This window comes from Moschus berezovskii, chromosome X, assembly GCF_049115385.1.
Source record: "Moschus berezovskii isolate FMDL1 chromosome X, NW_MosBer_1.0, whole genome shotgun sequence".
Lineage (NCBI taxonomy): Eukaryota > Metazoa > Chordata > Mammalia > Artiodactyla > Moschidae > Moschus > Moschus berezovskii.
In genome coordinates this window covers 34,602,744-34,624,751 of record NC_142488.1, presented here as the reverse complement: position 1 = coordinate 34,624,751, position 22,008 = coordinate 34,602,744, and the positions used below count along the sequence as shown (strand labels likewise).

General features: G+C 37.4%; 1 protein-coding gene across 1 annotated transcript in view; it reads right to left on the bottom strand.

The window, feature by feature from the left end:
- Positions 1-926: 926 nt before the first annotated feature.
- CFAP47 (cilia and flagella associated protein 47) overlaps positions 927-22,008 on the bottom strand; it is a 509,689-nt gene continuing 488,607 nt past the window's right edge. Inside the window, exons 65-66 of the mRNA XM_088833637.1 lie at positions 9,722-9,881; positions 927-1,139 (exon numbers count right to left, since the gene is read on the bottom strand). Of these exons, the coding sequence (XP_088689763.1) occupies positions 927-1,139; positions 9,722-9,881 (373 nt within the window). The remainder of the gene's footprint in view (positions 1,140-9,721; positions 9,882-22,008) is intronic.

Here is a 22,008-nt window from a genome sequence, read left to right as displayed (position 1 = left end):
TGCTTTTTAATATGCTGTCTAGGTTGGTCATAGCTTTGCTTCCAAGGATCAAGCGTCTTTTAATTTCATGACTGCAGTCACAATCTGCAGTGATTTTGGAGTCCCCCAAAATAAGATCTATCATTATTTCCATTTTTCCCCATCTCTTTGCCTTGAAGTGATGGGACCAGATGCCATGATCTTAGTTTTCTGAATGTTGAGTTTTAAGTCAACTTTTTCACTGTCCTCTTTCACTTTCATCAAGAGGCTCTTTAGTTCTTCTTTGCTTTGTGCCATAAGGGTGGTGTCATCTGGGTATCTGAGGTTATTGATATTTCTCCCGGCAATCTTGATTCCAGCTTGTGCTTCCTCCAGCCCATGATGTACTCTGAACAGAACCAGTCTGTTGTTCCATGTCCAGTTGTAACTGTTGCTTCTTGACCTGCATACAGATTTCTCAAGAGGCATGTCAGGTGGTCTGGTATTCCCATATCTTTAAGAATTTTCCACAGTTTGTTGTGATCCACACAGTCCAAGGCTTTGGTGTATTCAATTAAGCAGATGTTTTTCCGGAACTCTCTTGCTTTTCTGATGATCCAGCGGATATTGGCAATTTGATCTCTGGTTCCTCTGGTTTTTCTAAATCCAGCTTGAACATCTGGAAGTTAACAGTTCACTACTGTTGTAGCCTGGCTTGGAGAATTTTAAGTATTACTTTACTAGCGTGTGAGATGAGTGCAATCATGTGATAGTTTGAACATTCTTTGTTCAACAGAATAGAACATTTAGAATAGATTTAGTCAGTGTTAAAATAAAATGCAGAAGCCCTACTATATTGATACTTGAAATAGTATTCCTCAGAAATTTTTGAAAAATGAAATAACCATCATTAAAAAATATTTAACTCTACTAAAGACCAAGAAATATTTTGGGAGAAACAATTTTTTTTATTTATTCTTCAACATCAAAGGAGCCCCCTTGATCGTAGAGGATACCCCTGTTCTTGTGAGTTGAGCATTTTCATAGAGAAAATTACGCCGATGAGCTGGCTTTTTGTCAAACATCTTGTTACGAGCGTCAACTTTGGCTTTTACTTTCGACGGCAGTATGGAAACTTGAGGTAACCCATTGATCTTATACAACCAGTACATATCTGATGTCTAGAAACAAAGAGAGGAAGAGAGTTTATACACAATATCCAGGGACTCAGAAAAATGTGAGAAAATACTTATCAAATTAAAAACTTCTCTCTTCTCCATGTAAGGTATGGGAAGGTCACAAAACTGAAACTGCATTTGTGCATTAAGCGCACAAATCTGATAATAAATGATTAGCATGGAAAATAAATTCAGGAATGCATTTGGCTTTATAAATTAAAAAACATTCACTAAAAAGTCACACTTAGAGGTCTGCCCTGTGGGTGAAGACATCTATTTGGTTTGCATGAGACTATCACCTAGCATGAACTATATGTAATGGAAATAATACCCTGCAAGATTTATCTAAGGGAATTTCAATATGGCTATAGAACCAACTGGTATGATGTCAGGCTTCTGTTTTTAAGATTGTGAAAGTACATCATTAATATAACTACTTGTAATTATTGAGCATGGTGCAAACTCATTAATGAAAATCAAAATCTAAATCCAAGTCAGTACAGCTTACACAGGAATTTACTTAAAAATCCTTCATTTCTTCTGCATTTTTGTACAGAATGACAATATCGAATTAGGTTGTCTAGCATTTTCTGCACATTTACGTTCATACTTAAATCTCATTGCTCTTATAGAGTTTCCTGATGCTACCTGTGTTTATCCAGGACTTCTACCTCACATAAGAATTGTATCATGTATGTTAAGAAAACTCAAGAGAAGTTCAGGTCAAGAAAATACTGTAGTCATCATCAGGGTTTAATACGTAATGTGATATCTGTCAATGAATGTTAAATTCAGGAATTTCTTGCACATCTGGAATGGTCATGTTTTAACTGAAACTGGCCCTTCTATCCAGGTTCATAGTAATTAAGTATTCAGAATCAGTGAGTCTGGCTTTGTTGTTGAGCAGAACAAACCAAGAACCATACTACAACTGAGTTAAATAACATTTTACTTCGTATCAGTCAGTTCAGTTCAGTCACTCGTGTCCGACTCTCTGCAACCCCATGAATCGCAGCATGCCAGGCCTCCCTGTCCATCACCAAATCCTGGAGTTCATCCAAACTCATGTGCATTGAGTTGGTCATGCCATCCAGCCATCTCATCCTCTGTTGTCCCCTTCTCCTCCTGCCCCAATCCCTCCCAGCATCAGGGTCTTTTCTAATTTACTTCATATAAGGATGTTCAATTTGAAAAACACAGCTACACTTTGGTGATCATGCATGCATGCTGCTGCTGCTGCTGCTAAGTTGCTTCAGTCGTGTCTGACTCTGTGCAATCCCACAGGGACTCTGTGCAGCCCACCAGGCTCCTCCGTCCCTGAGATTCTCCAGGCAAGAATACTGGAGTGGGTTGCCATTTCCTTCTCCAGGTGATCATGCATAAGTTGTAAATGTTTATAAGTGACTCACTTATGGGTACAAATGTATGAGCTACATGCAGGAACCTGCATCCATGCCCGAGCTTAGTGGGTACACAGGAGTGAGCTATGTGAAGGGATGTACTCTCCCATTCAGAACCTAGTGATACACATGGTAACTACATGTAAGGATCTGTTCTTCTGCGCAACATATCTACAAGATCATCTGAAAATCATGACCTATAAATACACTTTTAAATCCTAAATGTTACTGTATACGTTTCAATTAAGATTCAAGTAATTTTGCAGTAAGTGATACACAGAAATCTCTTGCATTCCTATACACTGACAACCAAAGATCGGAAAGATAAATTAAGGAAAAAATCCCATTTATCATCACACCAAAAAGAATAAACTACCTAGGAATAAACCTACCTAAGGAGGCAAAAGACCTGTACTCAGAAAACTATATGATACTGATGAAAGAAATCAAAGATGATACAAACAGATGGAGAGATATACTATGTTCTTGGACTGGAAGAGTCAATATTGTGAAAATGACTATACTGTCCAAAGCAATCTACAGATTCAGTGCAATCCCTATCAAACTACCAAGGGCATTTTTCACAGAATTAGAACAAAAAATTTATAATCTGTATAGACACACAAAAGACTCCAAATAGCAAAAGTAATCTTGAGAAAGAAAAATGGAGGAGGAATCATGCTGTCTGAATTCAGACTATACAACAAAGCTACAGTCATCAAAACTATAGTAGTAGCACAAAAAACAGGAGTATAGATCAGTGGAACAGAATAGGAAGTCCAGAAATAAATCCACACACCTGTGGTCAATTAATCTATGACAAAGGAGACAAGAGTATACATTGGAGAAAAGATAGTCTCTTCAATAAGTGGTGCTGGAAAAACTGGATAGCTTGATGTAAAAGAAAGGAAATAGAACATTCTTTAACATGATACACAAAAATACACTCAAAATGAATTACAGACCTAGATGTAAAGTCAGATACTGTAAAACTCTTAGAGCAAAACACAGGCAGAACACTTTTACATAAATCAAAACAAGATCTTTTTTGATCTACCTCCTAGAGTAATGAAAATAAAAACAAAAATAAACAAATGGGGCCTAATCAAATCTACAAGCTTTTGCCCAGAAAAGGAAACTGTAAACAAAATGAAAAGACAACCCACAGAATGGGAGAAAATATTTGCAAACAAAGCAATCTACAAGGGATTAATTCTCTGAAATATATAAACAGTTTATGCAGCTCATTATCAAAAACCAAACAACCCAATCAAAAAATATGCAGAAGATCTAAATAGACATTTCTCCAAAGAAGAAAAAAGCACATGAAAAGATACTCAGCATCGCTAATAATTAGAGAAAGGCAAACCAAAACTACAGTGAGGTATCACCTTACACTGATCAGAATGCTAAGTCTTCAGTTGTGTCTGACACTTTGTGGCCCCACGGATTATAGCCTGCCAGGTTCTTCTGTCCACTGAATTTCCCAGGCAGGAACACTGGAGTGGGTTGCCATTTCCTCCTCCAGGGGATCTTTTCGAGGCCAGGGATTGAACCCTGGTCTCTTACGTCTCCTGCACTGGCAGGCAGGTTCTTTACCACGAGCACCACCTGGGAAGCCTATACACTGGTCAGGATGGCCATTGTCAAAATATCTACAAACACAAATGCTGGAGAGGGTGTGGAGGCAAGGGAACCCTTCTATCCTGTTGGTGGAAATGTAAATTGGTACATTCGCTGTGGAGAACAGTGTGGAGGTTTCTTAAAAAACTAAAAGAAGAGCTACCATATGATCCAGCAATCTCATTCCTGGGCATATGTACAAACAACACCATAATTTGAAAAGATACATGCATTCCAATGTTCATTGCAGCACTATTTACAATAGCCAGAACATGGAAGCAACCTAAATGTCCGTCAACAGATGAATAGATAAAGAAGACATGGTACATATATACAATGGTAGATTAGCATTAAAGGAAATAATGCTACCCGTAGCAACCTGGATGAAGCTATAGACTATCATACTTAGTGAAGTGAGTCAGAAAGAAAAAGACAAATATATGATATCGCTTATATGTAGAAATCTAAAAAATGGTACAACTGAACTTTAGAAAACAGAAATAGAGTGACAAATATACAGAATGAATTTATGGTTACCAGGGGGTAAGGCAGGAAGGAGGGATAAATTGGGAGATTGGGATTGACATATACACACTACTATATATAAAATAGATAAGGTATTCCTCTACTTAGGTTTCCCCAAGGGTCATAGTTGGTAAAGAATCTGCCTGTCAATGCAGGTGACCCGGATTTGATCTCAGGGTTGGTAAGATCCCCTGGAGAAGGAAATGGCAACCCACTCAAGTATTCTTGCCTGGATAATTCCACGGACAGAGGAGCCTGGAGGGCGACAGTTCATGGGGTCACAAAGAGTGGGACACGACTGATCCCAAGGACAGTGAAAATAATATGAAAGTAAATGAATACCTTCATGTCACTAATATGTCAAAGAATCACTGTGCTCTTACATAAGAACGCCAAACTGACAATTATACTCAGTCCAGTACTCTTGCCTGGAAAATCCCATGGATGGAGGAGCCTGGTGGGTTGCAGTCCATGGGGTCGCTAAGAGTTGGACACGACTGAGCGATTTCACTTTCACTTTTCCCTTTCATGCATTGGAGAAGGAAATGGAACCCACTCCAGTGTTCTTGCCTGGAGAATCCCAGGGACGGCGGAGCCTGGTGGACTGCCGTCTATGGGGTCGCACAGAGTCGGACACGACTGAAGCGACCTAGCAGCAGCATGTGTTTAAATGAATTTTAAAAAACAAGTATTTTTTAAACAGATGCAATTTCCACATTTAAGTAATGGTTATCTGGTTTGAAAAGGAATCAACCAAAGCCAATGACCTCATGGAATAAATTCTCAAAGCTGTGTTTTAAAGGGTACATTCTCATGAATGGAAACAACATTAGCAGATGTGCTCTGTACCCACCTACATCCCTCAGAGGTATCTGTTTTATTGCTGCACAACTTTCAATTGCCAGTATCTTCACCTCTTTGAAGTTTTTTAGAAACTTCAGAAGGCTTCTCTGCTGTCAGGGAGTTAACAATCCTTGGGAACATTCCTCAATCAATGACTGAACAGTGGCAGGTGGTGTATAAACATTCCAAACTTCCTGGCCCTCTCAAGTGTGAATATTCTAAGGTATGTGTTCCACATGATTTCCCAGAGAACTCCCATGGTGTTAAATCCCAGGGGCCCTCTCTGCTAATTGCCTTGGTAAATGTACCGCCTTTATTGATTTCTGTCCCTTCTGTGTCTCATATCCTGGCATCTCTACACTTGTTTCCTGTGATCATATGGTAAATATGCTACCTGGACTTCAATACTTATTTTAGGATCTGCTTATGAGCAAATAAAAACCAAGATACATGTATATAATACCACTTCCCATAGTTTCATGACAATGACCAATTCCCTTAAAACTAATATATATAATTTATGCCTAGGCCTCTCTACATATAAATATACTTTTTTTTGTACAATCCTTATATGTTTTATCTTGGGTAATTCTGAGAGTTCTCACAAGTTTGTATAAACTGTTTAAGATTCATCATGTCCACCATGGAAGCTGAATGGACTGTCTACTCTGTTTGAGTTATAGTGCTTTTTGTAACACTCTGATCAAGTTAAGTCTCTCAAAGCTAGTGCTCTATGCTCTGTATAACAGTGGAGAAAAGACACTTTTTACTCACTCTAAATATGGTTTAATTGAAAGGGAACTTATGAAACTTGCTAACATGGTTGTTGAAGTTTGTATAGGGTAATATTTAACTGAACTGTTCTTAAAAATACTTTTAATTTCCAATTAAACACAATGAAAATTATATGTTTCATATGTTACAAGTATTAATTGACTTAATGTTTAAAACAGTTTTAAAAAGATGATAATAATGTAAACAATAATTTTCATTTAGACAGTGAATTAACTTCTAAAATTCTTCACATTTATCATGTGAGACATCATGTTGCTATCATTAAGAGCAGGGTTTTGGATTCAGACAGTATTTGAACCATGATTTCAAAATCATTGATTTGATATATGTAATAAAATTTATGAACACCATGGGCATTATACTGGGCATAAAAAGCCAGTCTCAAAAGCTTGTGTGTGATTCCATTTATATAATATTTTAGAAATCACAAAATCAAAGGAATGGAGAAAAGATTACTAGTTGCCAGGGTTAGAGAGAGAATTACAGTGTTGGACTTGACTAGAAAGAGTTAGCAAGACATAGTTCCTCTGCTATGATGGAAGAGTTTTCCACCTCACTTGTGGTTATAGGTATATACATCTATGCTGCTAAGTCGCTTCAGTCGTGTCCGACTCTGCGCGACCCCATAGACGGCAGCCCATCAGGCTCCCCCGTCCCTGGGATTCTCCAGGCAAGAACACTGGAGTGGGTTGTCATTTCCTTCTCCAATGCATACAAGTGAAATAAATGGGTTCAAATTGCCTAGAACCAGACATATACAAACATACGCACACAGACACACAAATGGATGTGAAAAGCACAAAACATGGAATAGGGTCTCTTCTAGTTAACACTATTTTGTTAATATCTTTGTTTTGATATTTTACCATAGCTGTATAAGATGTCACCACTGGGAGAGCTGGGAGAAGGATTCGTAGGACTCTACTTACTATTTTTATGTCTTTACATATTTATTTAAATGAAAAAAATATGAGATGTATGAGTCAACTGAAAATTTAAACACTAAATGGATACTTAGGGGCTTCTCTGATAGCTCGGTTGGTAAAGAATCCCCGTGCAATGCAAGAGACCCTGGTTGGGCAGATCTGCTGGAAAAGGGATAGGCTACCCACTCCAGTATTTTGGGGCTTCCCTTGTGGTTCAGCTGGTAAAGAATCCGCTTGCAATGTGGGAGACCCTGGTTAGATCCCTGGGTTGGAAAGATCCCCTGGAGAAGGGAAAGGCTACCCACTCCAGTATCCTGGCCTGGAGAATTCCATAGATTGCATAGTCCATGGGATCGCAAAGAGCCAGACATGACTGAGCGACCTTCACTTTCAAGTGGATATTTAGTAGGCACTGGTATTAAGGAATTATTATTAATTTTTAGATATGATAATGGTATCATGGTTAAGATTTTTATCTTTTAGAGATCAACAGAGAATATTTGTAGGTAATAGGAAGTCTTGGATTTTCTTCAAAATAATATGGGAAGTGAGGAAGGGGATGGAAACATACTTGAAACAGGACTGGCCTTGAGTTGATAAGAGTTCATGTGGGATGATGAGTGCACAGAGAGTAAGTATTCTCTCCATTTTGGCACATATTTTAAATTCTCCATAATAGAAATAGGATCAACAGTGATTTCTTAAATCAAAATAGTGATTTCTCAAGTTTTTCCTTATATACTTTGTCAAACTATTCTGCTGCTGCTGCTGCTTAGTCACTTCAGTCGTGTCCGACTCTGTGTGACCCCATAGACGGAAGCCCACCAGGCTCCCCCTTCCCTGGGATTCTCCAGGCAAGAACACTGGAGTGGGTTGCCATTTCCTTCTCCAATGTGTGAAAGTGAAAAGTGAAAGTGAAGTCGTTCAGTCGTGTTTGACCCTTAGCGACCCCATGGACTGCAGCCTACCAGGCTCCTCCATCCATGGGATTTTCTAGGCAACAGTACTGGAGTGGCTTGCCATTGCCTTCTCCGATCAAACTATACTACTTCACACTAAATCAAAATGTTATATTCTCAGTTGATCCCATATACGCTTATTCTTTCACAGAAACCCTTCAGTTCTGCTGCTAGTGATTAAATTGTCAAGTCTGCACAGGGAAATCAGAAACAGAATTTTGTTGGTAAAACTTCCTAAATAATAATAGTTAATTTCAGAAATTTCCACCATATGTTATAAACTGAATATAAATTTATTCACAAATCTCTCTTTAAAATATCATTTTAAGAAGTAAGCACATTAACATAATAATTGTAATCAAATATTAACTCAGGAAATAGTTATGTGCAGCAAGGCTCCAGATGCTTTATATTTTGATTACCTGGGTTATAAGGGGTCTCAAAAAGATGAAAAATAAATGTTCTTCTCAAGCAATATTCAATATTTTTCTCTATTCATTAAAACAGTAACAACACATTTTTCTGCCAGTGGGGCTGCCTAATTAGTGTCTGATTCAGAAGTCTAGTAGTCACTTTAGCATCAGTAGTTATGTCTTGAAATATGACTACAATTCCCTTGTGCCTGTGCTACTGAAAAAAGACAGTGGTAATAGACATTTTTTCCAAAATAACTTGAATGTTACCTTTAGCCAAAAGTTCATAGTAGTACAGATGTAGGGAATTTTATGGAGAAATTCTACTTACTGAATAACTTTTCAGAATTGTATTTACCTTAACTTTTAACAGAATGATCACTTTAACATTATTTTATATTAATGGCCCATTTCACACTATTTTGTTTCAATTCAAAATAAATTTTATTTTCTGTTTAATTTTCTTCATTTTAGATCTTAACATTTTCCTAACACCTTATCCTTTATCCTTTGAAATCAAAGGTTTAAAAATCTCTATTGGAAATCACCTAAGTCTTTGAATAAAGGGGTATTGTGTTCAGTCGTGTCTGACTCTTTGCAACTCCATGGACTGTAGCATGCCAGGCTTCTTTGTCCAGGGAATTTTCCAGGCAAGAATATTGGAGTGCCATTTCCTATGCCGGGAATTTTCCCAACCCAGGGATTTAACCTGCAACTTTTGCATCTCCTGCATTGAAAGCAGATTCTTTACCTCTGAGCCACTTGGGAAACCCAAAGCCTTTGAATAGATTATTATAGGAAATAATATGTCTATACAAATCAGTTTTCAGTCATTATTTATCTCTTCCACAATTCCTCAGTGTGGAAAAGAAACAATTTCCTATTTCCATTGATGATAACAACATTTGGGTTATATTTCACATTTAAAATTTCTTTTTTGACCAAAAGAAAATTAAAACAAGCAAAACAGTTGAAATACGTTGACTTTTGATAATGTTGCTGTTCTTTACCTTTGATCATTGAGTGAAACATTTTTCCCAAAGTCATTTAATGACTTTCGTGACATCAACTATCCTTGACTATTACCTTTCTAGAACTCACCTGTATTGCTAATTTTGCTTTGTATTTCTTGCTGTACATTGTGGGTATAAAACCCACAGTGAAGAGATTTCCTTTAGGAAGAAGTTCTCCAATCTGAGGTTTTACAAAAAAATCAGGATCACTGCCAGGTAGGAAGTATGCCATGTATGACTGAGGATTTCTGGAACAAAAATATATTATCAACATTTAAAACTTTATCATTACCCTGTTCTCTGCATGAAAATTGGGAATAGGGCTTGGCTTATATCCCACTGCATAGGACTACAGTTAAACATTAATGGTGCTATGCAGCGATGAGTCTGATACTTTTTACTTTATGGAATGCTTACAGAATAATAGTGATTGGGCATTTAAAAAATTACTGGAGTGTCATTCTCTCCAGGGTGACAAAAATGGAACCTTAAAGATTTAAAAAATCATATCTTATTTCTATAGTGTACAAAGAATACAATGCTATTACTATAAAAACTGGAAGAACTCAATGTCCCAAATGAAAATTCAATTATTTGTAAATAACCCAATATCTAAAATGCCTGACCACAACAGCTATCATAAAGTTTTGTTTGTACTATTATTTTAATATGATATTTGCTTACTTTTCTTCAGTTTTTTACTTGCTAAGTGAGATGTAAGGACCTTATAGGTTCATTAAAAATTCTTGGGCCTGGAAATGAGCTGCTACGATCTGAAATGAACTGAGTGACACTTAAGATTCAAGTTACCATCTTGAAGTCAATGTAGATTACATTTGAGATGAAGACTGTGAAAGAAGTTGAGGAACTTCTTGGTAGAGGAAAGCAGGAGGGAGGCTGTGACTAATTAAAAATCCAAATTGACAGTGGAGATGCAGGCAGAAGGTAAAGAACAATTTCTTAGAATAGATCCAACAGTGAAACATAAAAGAGGACATGGGAGATTCAGGCTGGGACTCAGGGATCCTTTCAGTAAATGTGTTGAGTATCACGGCAGGTGGTATGAGAGAGTATATTATGGACAGAGATGACCTAGACTGAAATCCTAGCTGCATGTGGGAGAATGACTTCAGGCAATTTAGTCTTTTGGAACCTCTGTTCTCATTCTCTTCATTGAGTGAAGAGGAACTCAAAAGCCTCTTGATGAAAGTGAAAGAGGAGAGTGAAAATGTTGGCTTGAAGCTCAACATTCAGAAAACAAAGATCATGGCATCTGGTCCCATCACTTCATGGGAAATAGATGGAAAAACAGTGGAAACAGTGTCATACTTTATTTTTTGGGCTCCAAAATCACTGCAGATGCTGATTGCAGCCATGAAATTAAAAGACGCTTGCTCCTTGGAAGGAAAGTTATGACCAACCTTGATAATGAGAATAATCCCCATAGAGATAATGAGAATAATCCCCATAGAGATTATTATCTTTCCTGGCATATGGAAAGTACCTGACAAGGACTAATTAATATTAACATATTGATCAATATGATTGTTATTGTTTTAAACATTTTATTACCAATGCTAGGCAATGATGCATGATCCAACAAATAAGAAACGTATAAAACAGACTATGCAGAGGGGTGATGTCAGCAAGATGGCAGAATAGAAAGCCCCAGATCAGTTCCATGGAGACATTGATTCAAAAAGATGCAGACCAAATTCCACTGTGAGAAATTCTGAAACCAGTTAAGAGTGTCTGCCCTCCAGATGAGTGTAAAGTCAGCTACTCTGAAGCTATTAGGAAAATTCATGGCAGGCTCTCACCAAAGTCTCTCCCTCCTGAACACAGTACCATAGGATTAGGAGGAGATTCTCAGGTCCCACTTCTCCCAGGTAAGGAAAACAGAAGAGTAGACTAGACACCCAACATTTGGATATTGGGCGTATGGAGCTGCTGGGGGACTGACTTCTGTCTTGCCTCTCTTGAACTACTGGTGAGACCTCACACACACTAGATGCATGGAAGTTTCTGAGAGCAGAAAAGTACTGGGCAGGGTACTGATGCTGTAGAGGTCCTATGGTAGGGCAGACAGAAGCTGATATAACTCAGAAGGCTCTCCCTAAGTGCAGAAAAAGGAGAGGGGAACATGTACTCACATTTCTAGCTTCTTAGTGGGCTGCTTAAGGTTCTGTTTTTTGTCTTGCTTGTCTCATGGAACTGAGAGAACCTGACAAACTACATGTCTAGAGGCTGCTGGGAAAGAAAAAAAAAATCTGGATAATGTGCTGCTGCTTCAGAGTGCTCATAGTACAGAACAGGGACACCAGAGGGAGCAAGAGATTACAAACTTCTGAAAAAAGAAACTGGCAAGCCCCTCTAATTAGTAATCTTCATACACAAGGTGTATGTCAAGGTTGTATATTGTCACCTTGCTTATTTAACTTATATGCAGAGTACATCATGAGGAACGCTGGGCTGGAAGAAGCACAAGCTGGAATCAAGATTGCCGGGAGAAATATCAATAACCTCAGATATGCAGATGACATTACCCTTATGGCAGAAAGTGAAGAGGAACTCAAAAGCCTCTTGATGAAAGTGAAAGAGGAGAGTGAAAAGTTTGACTTGAAGCTCAACATTCAGAAAACAAAGATCATGGCATCTGGTCCCATCACTTCATGGGAAATAGATGGAAAAACAGTGGAAACAGTGTCAGACTTTGTTTTTTTGGGCTCCAAAATCACTGCAGATGCTGATTGCAGCCATGAAATTAAAAGACGCTTGCTCCTTGGAAGGAAAGTTATGACCAACCTTGATAGTATATTAAAAAGCAGAGACATTACTTTGCCAACCAAGGTCCGTCTAGTCAAGGCAATGGTTTTTCCCGTGGTCATGTATGGATGTGAGAGTTGGACTGTGAAGAAAGCTGATCGCCGAAGAATTGATGCTTTTGAACTGTGGTGCTGGAGAAGACTCTTGAGAGTCCCTTATACTGCAAGGAGATCCAACCAGTCCATTCTAAAGGAGATCAATTCTGGGTGTTCATTGGAGGGACTGATGCTAAAACTGAAACTGCAATACTTTGGCCACCTCATGCGACGAGTTGACTCACTGGAAAAGACTCTGATGCTGGGAAAGGTTGGGGGCGGGAGGAGAAGGGGACGACAGAGAATGAGATGGCTGGATGGCATCACCGACTCTGTGGACATGAGTTTGAGTGAACTCCGGGAGTTGGTGATGGACAGGGAGGCCTGGCGTGCTGTGATTCATGGGGTCGCGGAGAGTCGGACACGACTGAGCGACTGAACTGAACTGAACTGAACTGATACACAAGTTCAGAAAGACATGTGAAAGTGAAAGCCACTCAGTCGGGGCCAACTCTGCGAGTCCATGGACTACACAGTCCATGGAATTCTTCAGGCCAGGATACTGGAGTGGGTAACTGTTCCCTTCTCCAAGGGATTTTCCCAACCCAGGGATCGAACCTAGGTCTCCCACACTGACGGCAGATTGTTTACCAGCTGAGCCACAGGGGAAGCCCAAGAATTCTGGAGTGGGTGGCCTATCCCTGTTTTAGCGGATCTTCCTGACCCAGGAATCAAACCAGGGTCTCCTACATTGCAGGTGGATTCTTTTCCAACTGAGCTAAGAAAGACATATTCAACAGAAAAGATTTGAAAGGCTCTTAAAGTCTCTAGTTGTACTGATTGGTGAAGATCTTTCCCTGAATTAAGCCAGGTTGTAAAGAATGGGAGAGGCAGCTATTTTTCCAAATGTGTTGATACCAACACAAAGATAAAAAGGAAATGAAGAAACAAACAAACAAAAAATATGCTGTTAAAGAAAGAAAATAGATCTCTAGAAATGTACCATAAAGAAGTGGAGGTATAGAAATTACTTGGCAAATTATTCAAAATAATTATCATGAAGATGTTCAACAACATCAGGAAAACAATGCATAAACAAAAAGAAAATTTCAGCAAAAAGACAGAAAATATTAAAAAGACCAAACAAATTTTGGAGCTGAAGAATGCAGAAACTGAACTGAAAAATTTACTAAGGGTTGAGGTCAATTTGATCCAGCAGAAATAATGAGAGAACTGGAAAAAAAGTCATGTGAAGAGGAGCAAAAAGAAAAGTAAACGTAGTAGAGTGAAGAAAATCTAAGGGATTTACACCACAGTATCAAGAGGACTAATATACACATTATGAGTCTCAGAAGGAATAGAGAGAAATAGAAGCAGAAAGCTTATTTTTAGAAATAATGGCCACAAACTTCCCAAATCTGGAGAAGAAAATGAACATCAGATTAATGAAGTACAAAAGGCTCTAAATAGGATGAAATCAAAGAACTCCACAATGAGACACATAATTAAAATGTCAACAGTTACAGACAAAAATAGAATTGGAAAACAGCAAGAGAAAATGAACTTATCACATACAAGGGAATTCTTGTAAGACTTCCAACAGATTTCTCAGCAGAAACCATGCAAGCCTGAAGTGAGAGGAATGATATCTTTAAAGTGGTGAAAAACAAACTGCCAACCAAAAACACTGTATCTAGCAAAAAAAGTCTTTCAAAAATGAAATAGATACTTTCCCTGACAAAGAAAAGCTGAGGGAGTTAATTACCACTAGATCTGCTCTACAAGACATGCTAAAGGAGTCCTTTAAGTTGAAATGAAAAGAGTAAATAGCAACACAAAAGCATTTGAAAGTATAAAGTTCACTGGCAAAAATAAATATAAAGAAAATACACAAAACAAAATATTACAACAGTCGTACATAAATCACTTAGTTGTGCCATAAAGGTTAAAAAACAATTTATAAAAAATATTAAAAGAAACACAATATAAAACATGTAACTTGTACATCACTAAAGAAGTGTAGAGATTTTGTATGCAACTGAAGTTATCAGCTTAAAATGGATTGTTAAACTTATAAGATGTTTTATATAAGTCCCATGGTAACCACAAAGAAAACACCTACAGAAGAGACCCGAAAGAAAATGAGAAGAGAACCAAAGCATATTGCTATGAAAAAAGCAATACAACACAAAGGAAGATAACAAGATAAGAAAGGATGCACAAAAGAGCTATAAGACATACAGAGAAAAAAAATGGTAAGTTCCTCCGTTCACTAACTATTTTAAATATTAATAAATTAAACTTTCTTCAAAAGAGACAGTGGCTGATAGGATAAAAAAACAAGATCCAAGTATGTGCTGTCTACAAGAGACTAAATTTGGGTTTAAAGATACACATAGGCTGAATGTTAAAGGGAAGAAAGAATATTCCATGAAAATGGTAAACAAAAGAGCATGCCTAGTCTTACTTCTATGAGGCAAAGTAGACTTAATAAAAAACCGTCAAGAAGACAAAGAAGGATTTCATATCAAATCAGCTTACCAGAACAAAAAAACAATTATACATATTATAGCTGTATATATGCCCAACAATAGAGTATCTAAATATATAGACCAAAGATTGACAGAACTTAAGGGAGGAATAGACAGCAATAGAATAATAATAGGAGATTTCAATACCCCATTTTCAATAACGGAATATTGAATGGAATGAAAACCTAGACAGAAGATCAATAAGAGAAAAGAAGACAGGAGCAACACTACAGACAAATGACTCTAACGAATATATACAGAACATTTCACTCAATAGCAACGGCATTCATATTCCTCTCAGGTACACATGGAACATTCTCAAGGACAGATTTCATGTTAGGTCACAAATCAAGTCTGAACAAATTTAAGAAGACAGAAATTTTACCAGTTGTCTTTTTCCTCTATAGTGGAATGAAACTAGATATCAATAGCAGATGGAAAACTGGAAAATACACAAATACATGGAAATTAAACAATTAAATTTTAATTAAAAAAAAAACAGTGAAATCTTGAACCAATGAACCAAGAAGATGTTATCAAATATCTTGAGACAAAATGAAAACACAACACTGCTTATGGAAAGCAGCAAAAGTACTACTAAGATGGAAATTTATACAGATAGATGCCTACATTAAAAAGAAAGAAGTCAATCTATTTCTCAAGAAACAAGACAATGAAGAAAAACCCAACCCAAAGTTAGCAGAAAGAAGGAAATAAAGAGATGAGCAGAAATCAAAGAGACAAAAGAAAAAAAAATAGAAAAAAATCAACTGAGTCAGAGTTTTTTGAAAATAACAAAATCAATAAAATTAGCTAGATTAAGAAAAAAACATAAGACTTAAATGTATAAAATCATATATGAACAAGGACACATTATAATTGATGCCCCAGAAATAAAAATGACCAGAAGAGACTGCTATAAACAATTATACATAAAATTTGTATAACCAAGAAGAAACGGATAAATCCCCAGAAAAAAAGGAATTTACCAAGACAAAATTGTGAATAAACAGAAAATTTGAACATATGAATATTAAGAACATTGAATCAGTAATCAAAATCCTCCCAACAAAGAAACACCCAGGAACAGATGGTGAATTCTATCAAATATGTAAAGAAGAATTAACATCAAGCCATCTCAAACTCTTCTAAAATATTAAAGATGAGGGAATTCTTCCAAATACTTCCAAACTTAATTTATCCTGATGTCAAAGCCTGATAAAGACACTACAAGAAAAGAAAACTACTGGAAAATATCCCTGATGAATATAGATGCAAAAATCCTCACCAAATGCTATCAAATGGAATTCAATGGCATGTTAATAGGATCATACACCATGTATAAACAGGATTTAACTATAGGATGTGAAGAAAGTTCCACATAAGAAAATTAATTAATATGATAAACCACTTTAACAGAATGAAGGATAAAAAACACATGATCATCTCAAGATATGCAAGAAAAAAACTGACAAAATTCAACACCACTTTATTATAAAAACACTCAACAATCTGGGAACAGAAGAAAATTACTTCAACATAAAAAGGCCACATATGAAAAGTCCACAGCTAATATATTCAACATTGAAAAACTAAAAGCTTTTCCTCTAAGATCATTATCTTTGATTTTATTTGTACAATAATTCCAGAAAAAAACTTCATAATAAGTGAATTCAGGAAAGTTGCAGGATAAAAAATCAACATACAAAAATGAGTTGCGTTACTATACACTAACAATGAACTATTTGAAAAAGAGATTAAGAAAACAATCCTATTTTAAATAGCATGAAAAAGACTTTTTGAAGATGACAGCAAAAGCACTGGAATCAAGAACAAAAATAAGTAACAGGACTATATTACACTAAAAATCTCTGCACAGCAAAGGAAATCAACCAAATGAAAAGGTGACCTTTGGACAGGGAGAAAATATTTGCAAATCATGTATCTAATGGGGGATATTATCTAAAATATATAAGGAACTCACAGAACTCAATAGCAAGAAAACCCACAAATAACCCTATTAAAAATGGGCAGAGGACCTCAAGAGATATTTTTTTTCCAAAGAAGACATACAAATGGCCAACAAGTATATGAAAAGTGCTCAATATCACTATTCATCTGGGAAATGCAAAACAAAATCACAATGGGATATCATCTCATATCTGTTAGGATTGTTACTATCACAGAGTCAAAAAATAAGTGTTAGCATGAAGGTGGAATAAAGAAAACCACTTAACGCCGCTGGTGGGATTTAAAATTTGGTATTGACATTATGGAAAACTTGATGACGTTTCCTCAAAAAACTAAAATTGAATTACCATATGATCCAGCAATCCTACTTATAGGCATATATCTAAAGGAAATGCAGTTAGAATCTCAAAGGTGTATCTGCACCTCCATGTTATTATAGCATTAGTCACTATAGCCAAGATATGGAAATAGCCCAAGTGTCCGCCTACAGATGAATATAGAAAATGTGGTACATGTACAAAATGGAGTAATATTTAGTCATAAAAAAGATGGAACTCGTATATTTTTGAGATTAATCCTTTGTCAGTTGCTTCATTTGCTATTATTTTCTCCCATTCTGAAGGCTGTCTTTTCACCTTGCTTATAGTTTCCTTTGCTGTGCAGAAGCTTTTAATTTTAATTAGGTCCCATTTGTTTATTTTTGCTTTTATTTCCAATATTCTGGGAGGTGGGTCATGGAGGATCCTGCTGTGATTTATGTTGGAGAGTGTTTTGCCTATGTTCTCCTCTAGGAGTTTTATAGTTTCTGGTCTTACATTTAGATCTCTAATCCATTTTGAGTTTATTTTTGTGTATGGTATTAGGGAGTGTTCTAGTTTCTTTTTTATTTGTACATATATATATTTATGTGTACACACACATAACTTTTTTGTCATATTGTTTACAGTTATAATTCCTAGAAGATACTGAACAGAGTCCTCAGTGCTATGTAGGAGGACCTTGTCTCTCTGGTTTATATATATATTTAAGTATTTCTTTATTTGGCTGTGCAGGTCTTAGTTGCAGCATGTGGGATCTTTTTAGGGGGTGCATGCAAACTCTTAGTTGTGGCATGTGGGATCTAGTTCCCTGAACAGAAATCAAACCCCAGCCATCTCTGCATTGGGAGCAAAGAGTTTTATACATTGGACCACCAGGGAATCCCCCATCTGTTTTATATATAAGTATTTTTTAAATTTATTTAGCTGGATCAGGTCTTTGTTGTGGCCTGTGGGATCTTTTGATGAGGCTTTCTCTAGTTGTAGCCTGTGGGCTCTCGAGCTTGTGAGCTTAGTTGTCATGCAGCATGAGGATGTTAGTTCTACAGCCAGGGATCGAACCCATGTCCCCTGTGTTGGAAGGTGGACTCCCAACCACTGAACCATCAGGAAAGTCCCCTCTGTATTATGTATAGTAGTATGAATCTGCTAATTCCAAACTCCCAATTTATCTCTCCCCAGCCCTTTCCTCTGTGGTATCCATGAGTTTGGTTTCTATGTGTGTGAGTCTGTTTCTTGTTTGCAAAGAAATTCATTGGTATCATATTTCAGACTCTTCATGTAAGTGATACCATAGAATATTTGTCTTTCTCTGCCTTCACTTCATAAGATCATCTCTCCATCCCTCCACGTTGCTGCAAATGCCATTATGTTATTCTTTTTTGATGGTTGAGTAGCATTTCAGTGTGTTTATATGGAGATATCCGATCGTCTGTATAGAGTACATCTTGTTTATTCATTCTTCTGGTAATGGACACTTTGGTGGCTTCCATGTCTTGGCTATTTTAAACAGTGTCCTTATGACCTTTGGGCTGCTTGCATCTTTTGGAATTAGAGTTTTATCCAGAAATAAGCCCAGAATGTGACTGTTGGTCATATGGTAGCTCTGTGTTTAGTTTTTGAAGGAACCTCCATACTCTTCTCCAGGGTGACCGTGCCTCTTCACGGCCACCAAACAGTAAGCGGGTTCCTTTTTCTCTACACCCTGTCTTGCATTCATAGATGCAGCCCTTTTGATGATGATCTTCTGACCAGTGCAAGGTGACAACTCATTGGAGTTTTTTTTTTTTTTTTAAAAAGGAGAAAACTATTCAAATTTATTTTTGAAATTGTAAAACTTTGATACCAAAACTTGACAAATAATAAAACAAGCTTTAGGTCAATAGCATTGAGAAATATACATGTATAAATTATAAACAAAATATTAGCATATAGAATTCAACTCTACATTAAAAAGTATCATCTATCATGACCTAGTAGAATTTTTTTTTCCTTTAAAAACTTAATAGCATTTATACATTGAAGGTATTTGATTTTCTTGTAACTAGCACTTCAAATGCAACAAGCATTTGAAGCAACAAGCATTTGACCCAACAAGTAAAACTTTCTACAGTTCATAACTTTTATAAATAAAATAAATTAAATGTACAGTGAATAAGTTCTCTGAAATATTTCAATATTTCTGCAGGTTTAGTAACATCATAAAATACATTTCAACTAAAATTCACAAATCTAAAAACCTGTTAGGCATTTTTAGGCATTTTAAGTTGGAAATGAAGACCGATGTTACATCGTAATATGCCAATTACAAATAGAACTTCAAATAGCAAATACTACAGTTTGTCCCAAACTTTAAAAACTATTCATGAACTCAACACTGAACTATTGATGGCTATGAGAATTGTTTCCTAGCCTTTTTGAAAATTTCAACCCATTTACGTTTAAGGTAGTTATTGATAAGTACGATCCCGTAGCCATTTTCTTTATTGCTTTGGGTTCAAGTTTATACACTCTTTCTGTGTTTCCTGTCTATAGAAGATCCTTTAGCATTGGTTGGAGAGCTGGTTTGGTGATGCTGAATTCCCTCAGCTTTTGCTTGTCTGTAAAGCTTTTGATTTCTCCTTCATATTTGAATGAGATCCTTGCTGGGTATAGTAATCTGGGCTGTAGGGTATTTTCTTTCATCACTTTAAGTATGTCTTGCCACTCCCTTCTGGCCTGAAGAGTTTCTGTTGAAAGATCAGCTGTTATCCTTATGGGAATCCCCTTATGTGTTATTTGCTGCTTTTCCCTTGCTGCTTTTAATATTTGTTCTTTGTGTTTGATCTTTGTTAATTTGATTAATATATGTCTTAGAGTATTTCGCCTTGGGTTTATCCTGTTGGGGACTCTCTGGGTTTCTTGGACTTGGGTGATTATTTCTTTCCCTATTTTAGGGAAGTTTTCAACTATTATCTCCTCAAGTATTCTCTCATGGTCTTTCTTTTTGTCTTCTTCTTCTGGGACTCCTATGATTCGAATGTTGGAGCGTTTAACATTGTCCCAGAGGTCTCTAATATTGTTCTCATTTCTTTTAATTTGTTTTTCTTTTTTCCTCTCTGTTTCATTTATTTCTACAATTCTATCTTCTAGTTCGCTTATCCTGTCTTCTGCCTCCATTATTCTACTGTTTGTTCCCTCCAGAGTGTTTCTGATCTCATCTATTGCATTATTCATTGTATATTGACTCTTTTTTATTTCTTCTAAGTCCTTATTAAATCTTTCTTCCATCTTCTCAATCCTTTTCTCCAGGTTATTTATCTGTAACTCCATTTTGCTTTCAAGATTTTGAATCATTTTCACCATCAAAATTTGAAATTCTTTATCAGGTAGATTCCCTATATCTTCCTCTTTTGTTTGTGTTGGTGGGCAATTATCTTGTTCCTTTACTTAGTGGGTATCTCTCTGCCTCTTCATCTTGCTTATATTGCTTTGCTTGGGGTGTCCTTTCCCTCTTCTTGCAGTTTGTGGAGTTCTCTTTATTATGTAGTTTCTTCGCTGTGTGTGGGGTTGGACGGGTGACTTGTCCGGGTTCCCTGGTTAGGGAAGCATGTGTCAGTGTTCTGGTAGGTGGAGCTGGATTTCTTCTCTCTCCTTTAGAAGACTGCTTTTCTGGGAGCCTGATGTCCTCTGCCAGTATTCAGAAGTTGTTTTGTGGACTTTACTCCGCGTTCAAATGTTCTTTTGATGAATTTGTGGGGGAGAAAGTGGTCTCGGCGTCTTATCCCTCCGCCATCTTGTTCCTTCCTCCCCAGAACACTGGATTCTTATATTCCACTTGGTCGTGGAGTATCTCTTCTCAGCTGCTCCAGCAAGGTGCAGCCGCTGTACCTTACCTTGGACGAGGGGTATCTCCTCAAGGCCGCCCCTCCTGCTTTGAATGTGGATCAGCTCCTCTCGGCCCTCCGGTGCCCAAGCAGCCACCGCCTCCTGGACGTGGTACAGCTCCTCTCGGCCACCACCCTAACCCTGGGCGCGGGGTAGTTCCTCTCAGCCACGATTCTGCACGTGGTTGGTTGCGCTGGAGCCGGGCGTCTCTCGCGTCTGCGCCGCCAGAGCCGGGCGTCTCTCGCATCTCTAGTTTCATTCTTTTACAAGTGGTTGACCAGTTTTCCCAGCACCACTTGTTAAAGAGATTATCTTTTCTCCATTGAATATTCTTGCCTCCCTTGTCAAAGATAAGGTGTCCATAGGTGCATGGATTTATCTCTGGGCTTTCTATTTTGTTCCATTGATCTATATTTCTGTCTTTATGCCAGTACCATACTGTCTTGATGACTGTGGCTTTGTAGTAGAGTCTGAAGTCTGGCAGGTTGATTCCCCCAGTTCCATTCTTCTTTCTCAGGATTGCTTTGGCTATGCGAGACTGCCATCCAAAAGTCTACATGCAATAAATGCTGGAGAGGGTGTGGAGAAAAGGGAACCCTCTTACACTGTTGGTGGGAATGCAAACTAGTACAGCCACTATGGAGAACAGTGTGGAGATTCCTTAAAAAACTGGCAACAGAACTGCCATACGATCCAGGAATCCCACTCCTGGGCATACATACCGAGGAAACCAGAATTGAAAGAGACACATGTACCCCAATGTTCATCACAGCACTGTTTATAATAGCCAGGACATGGAAGCAACCTAGATGTCCATCCGCAGACGAA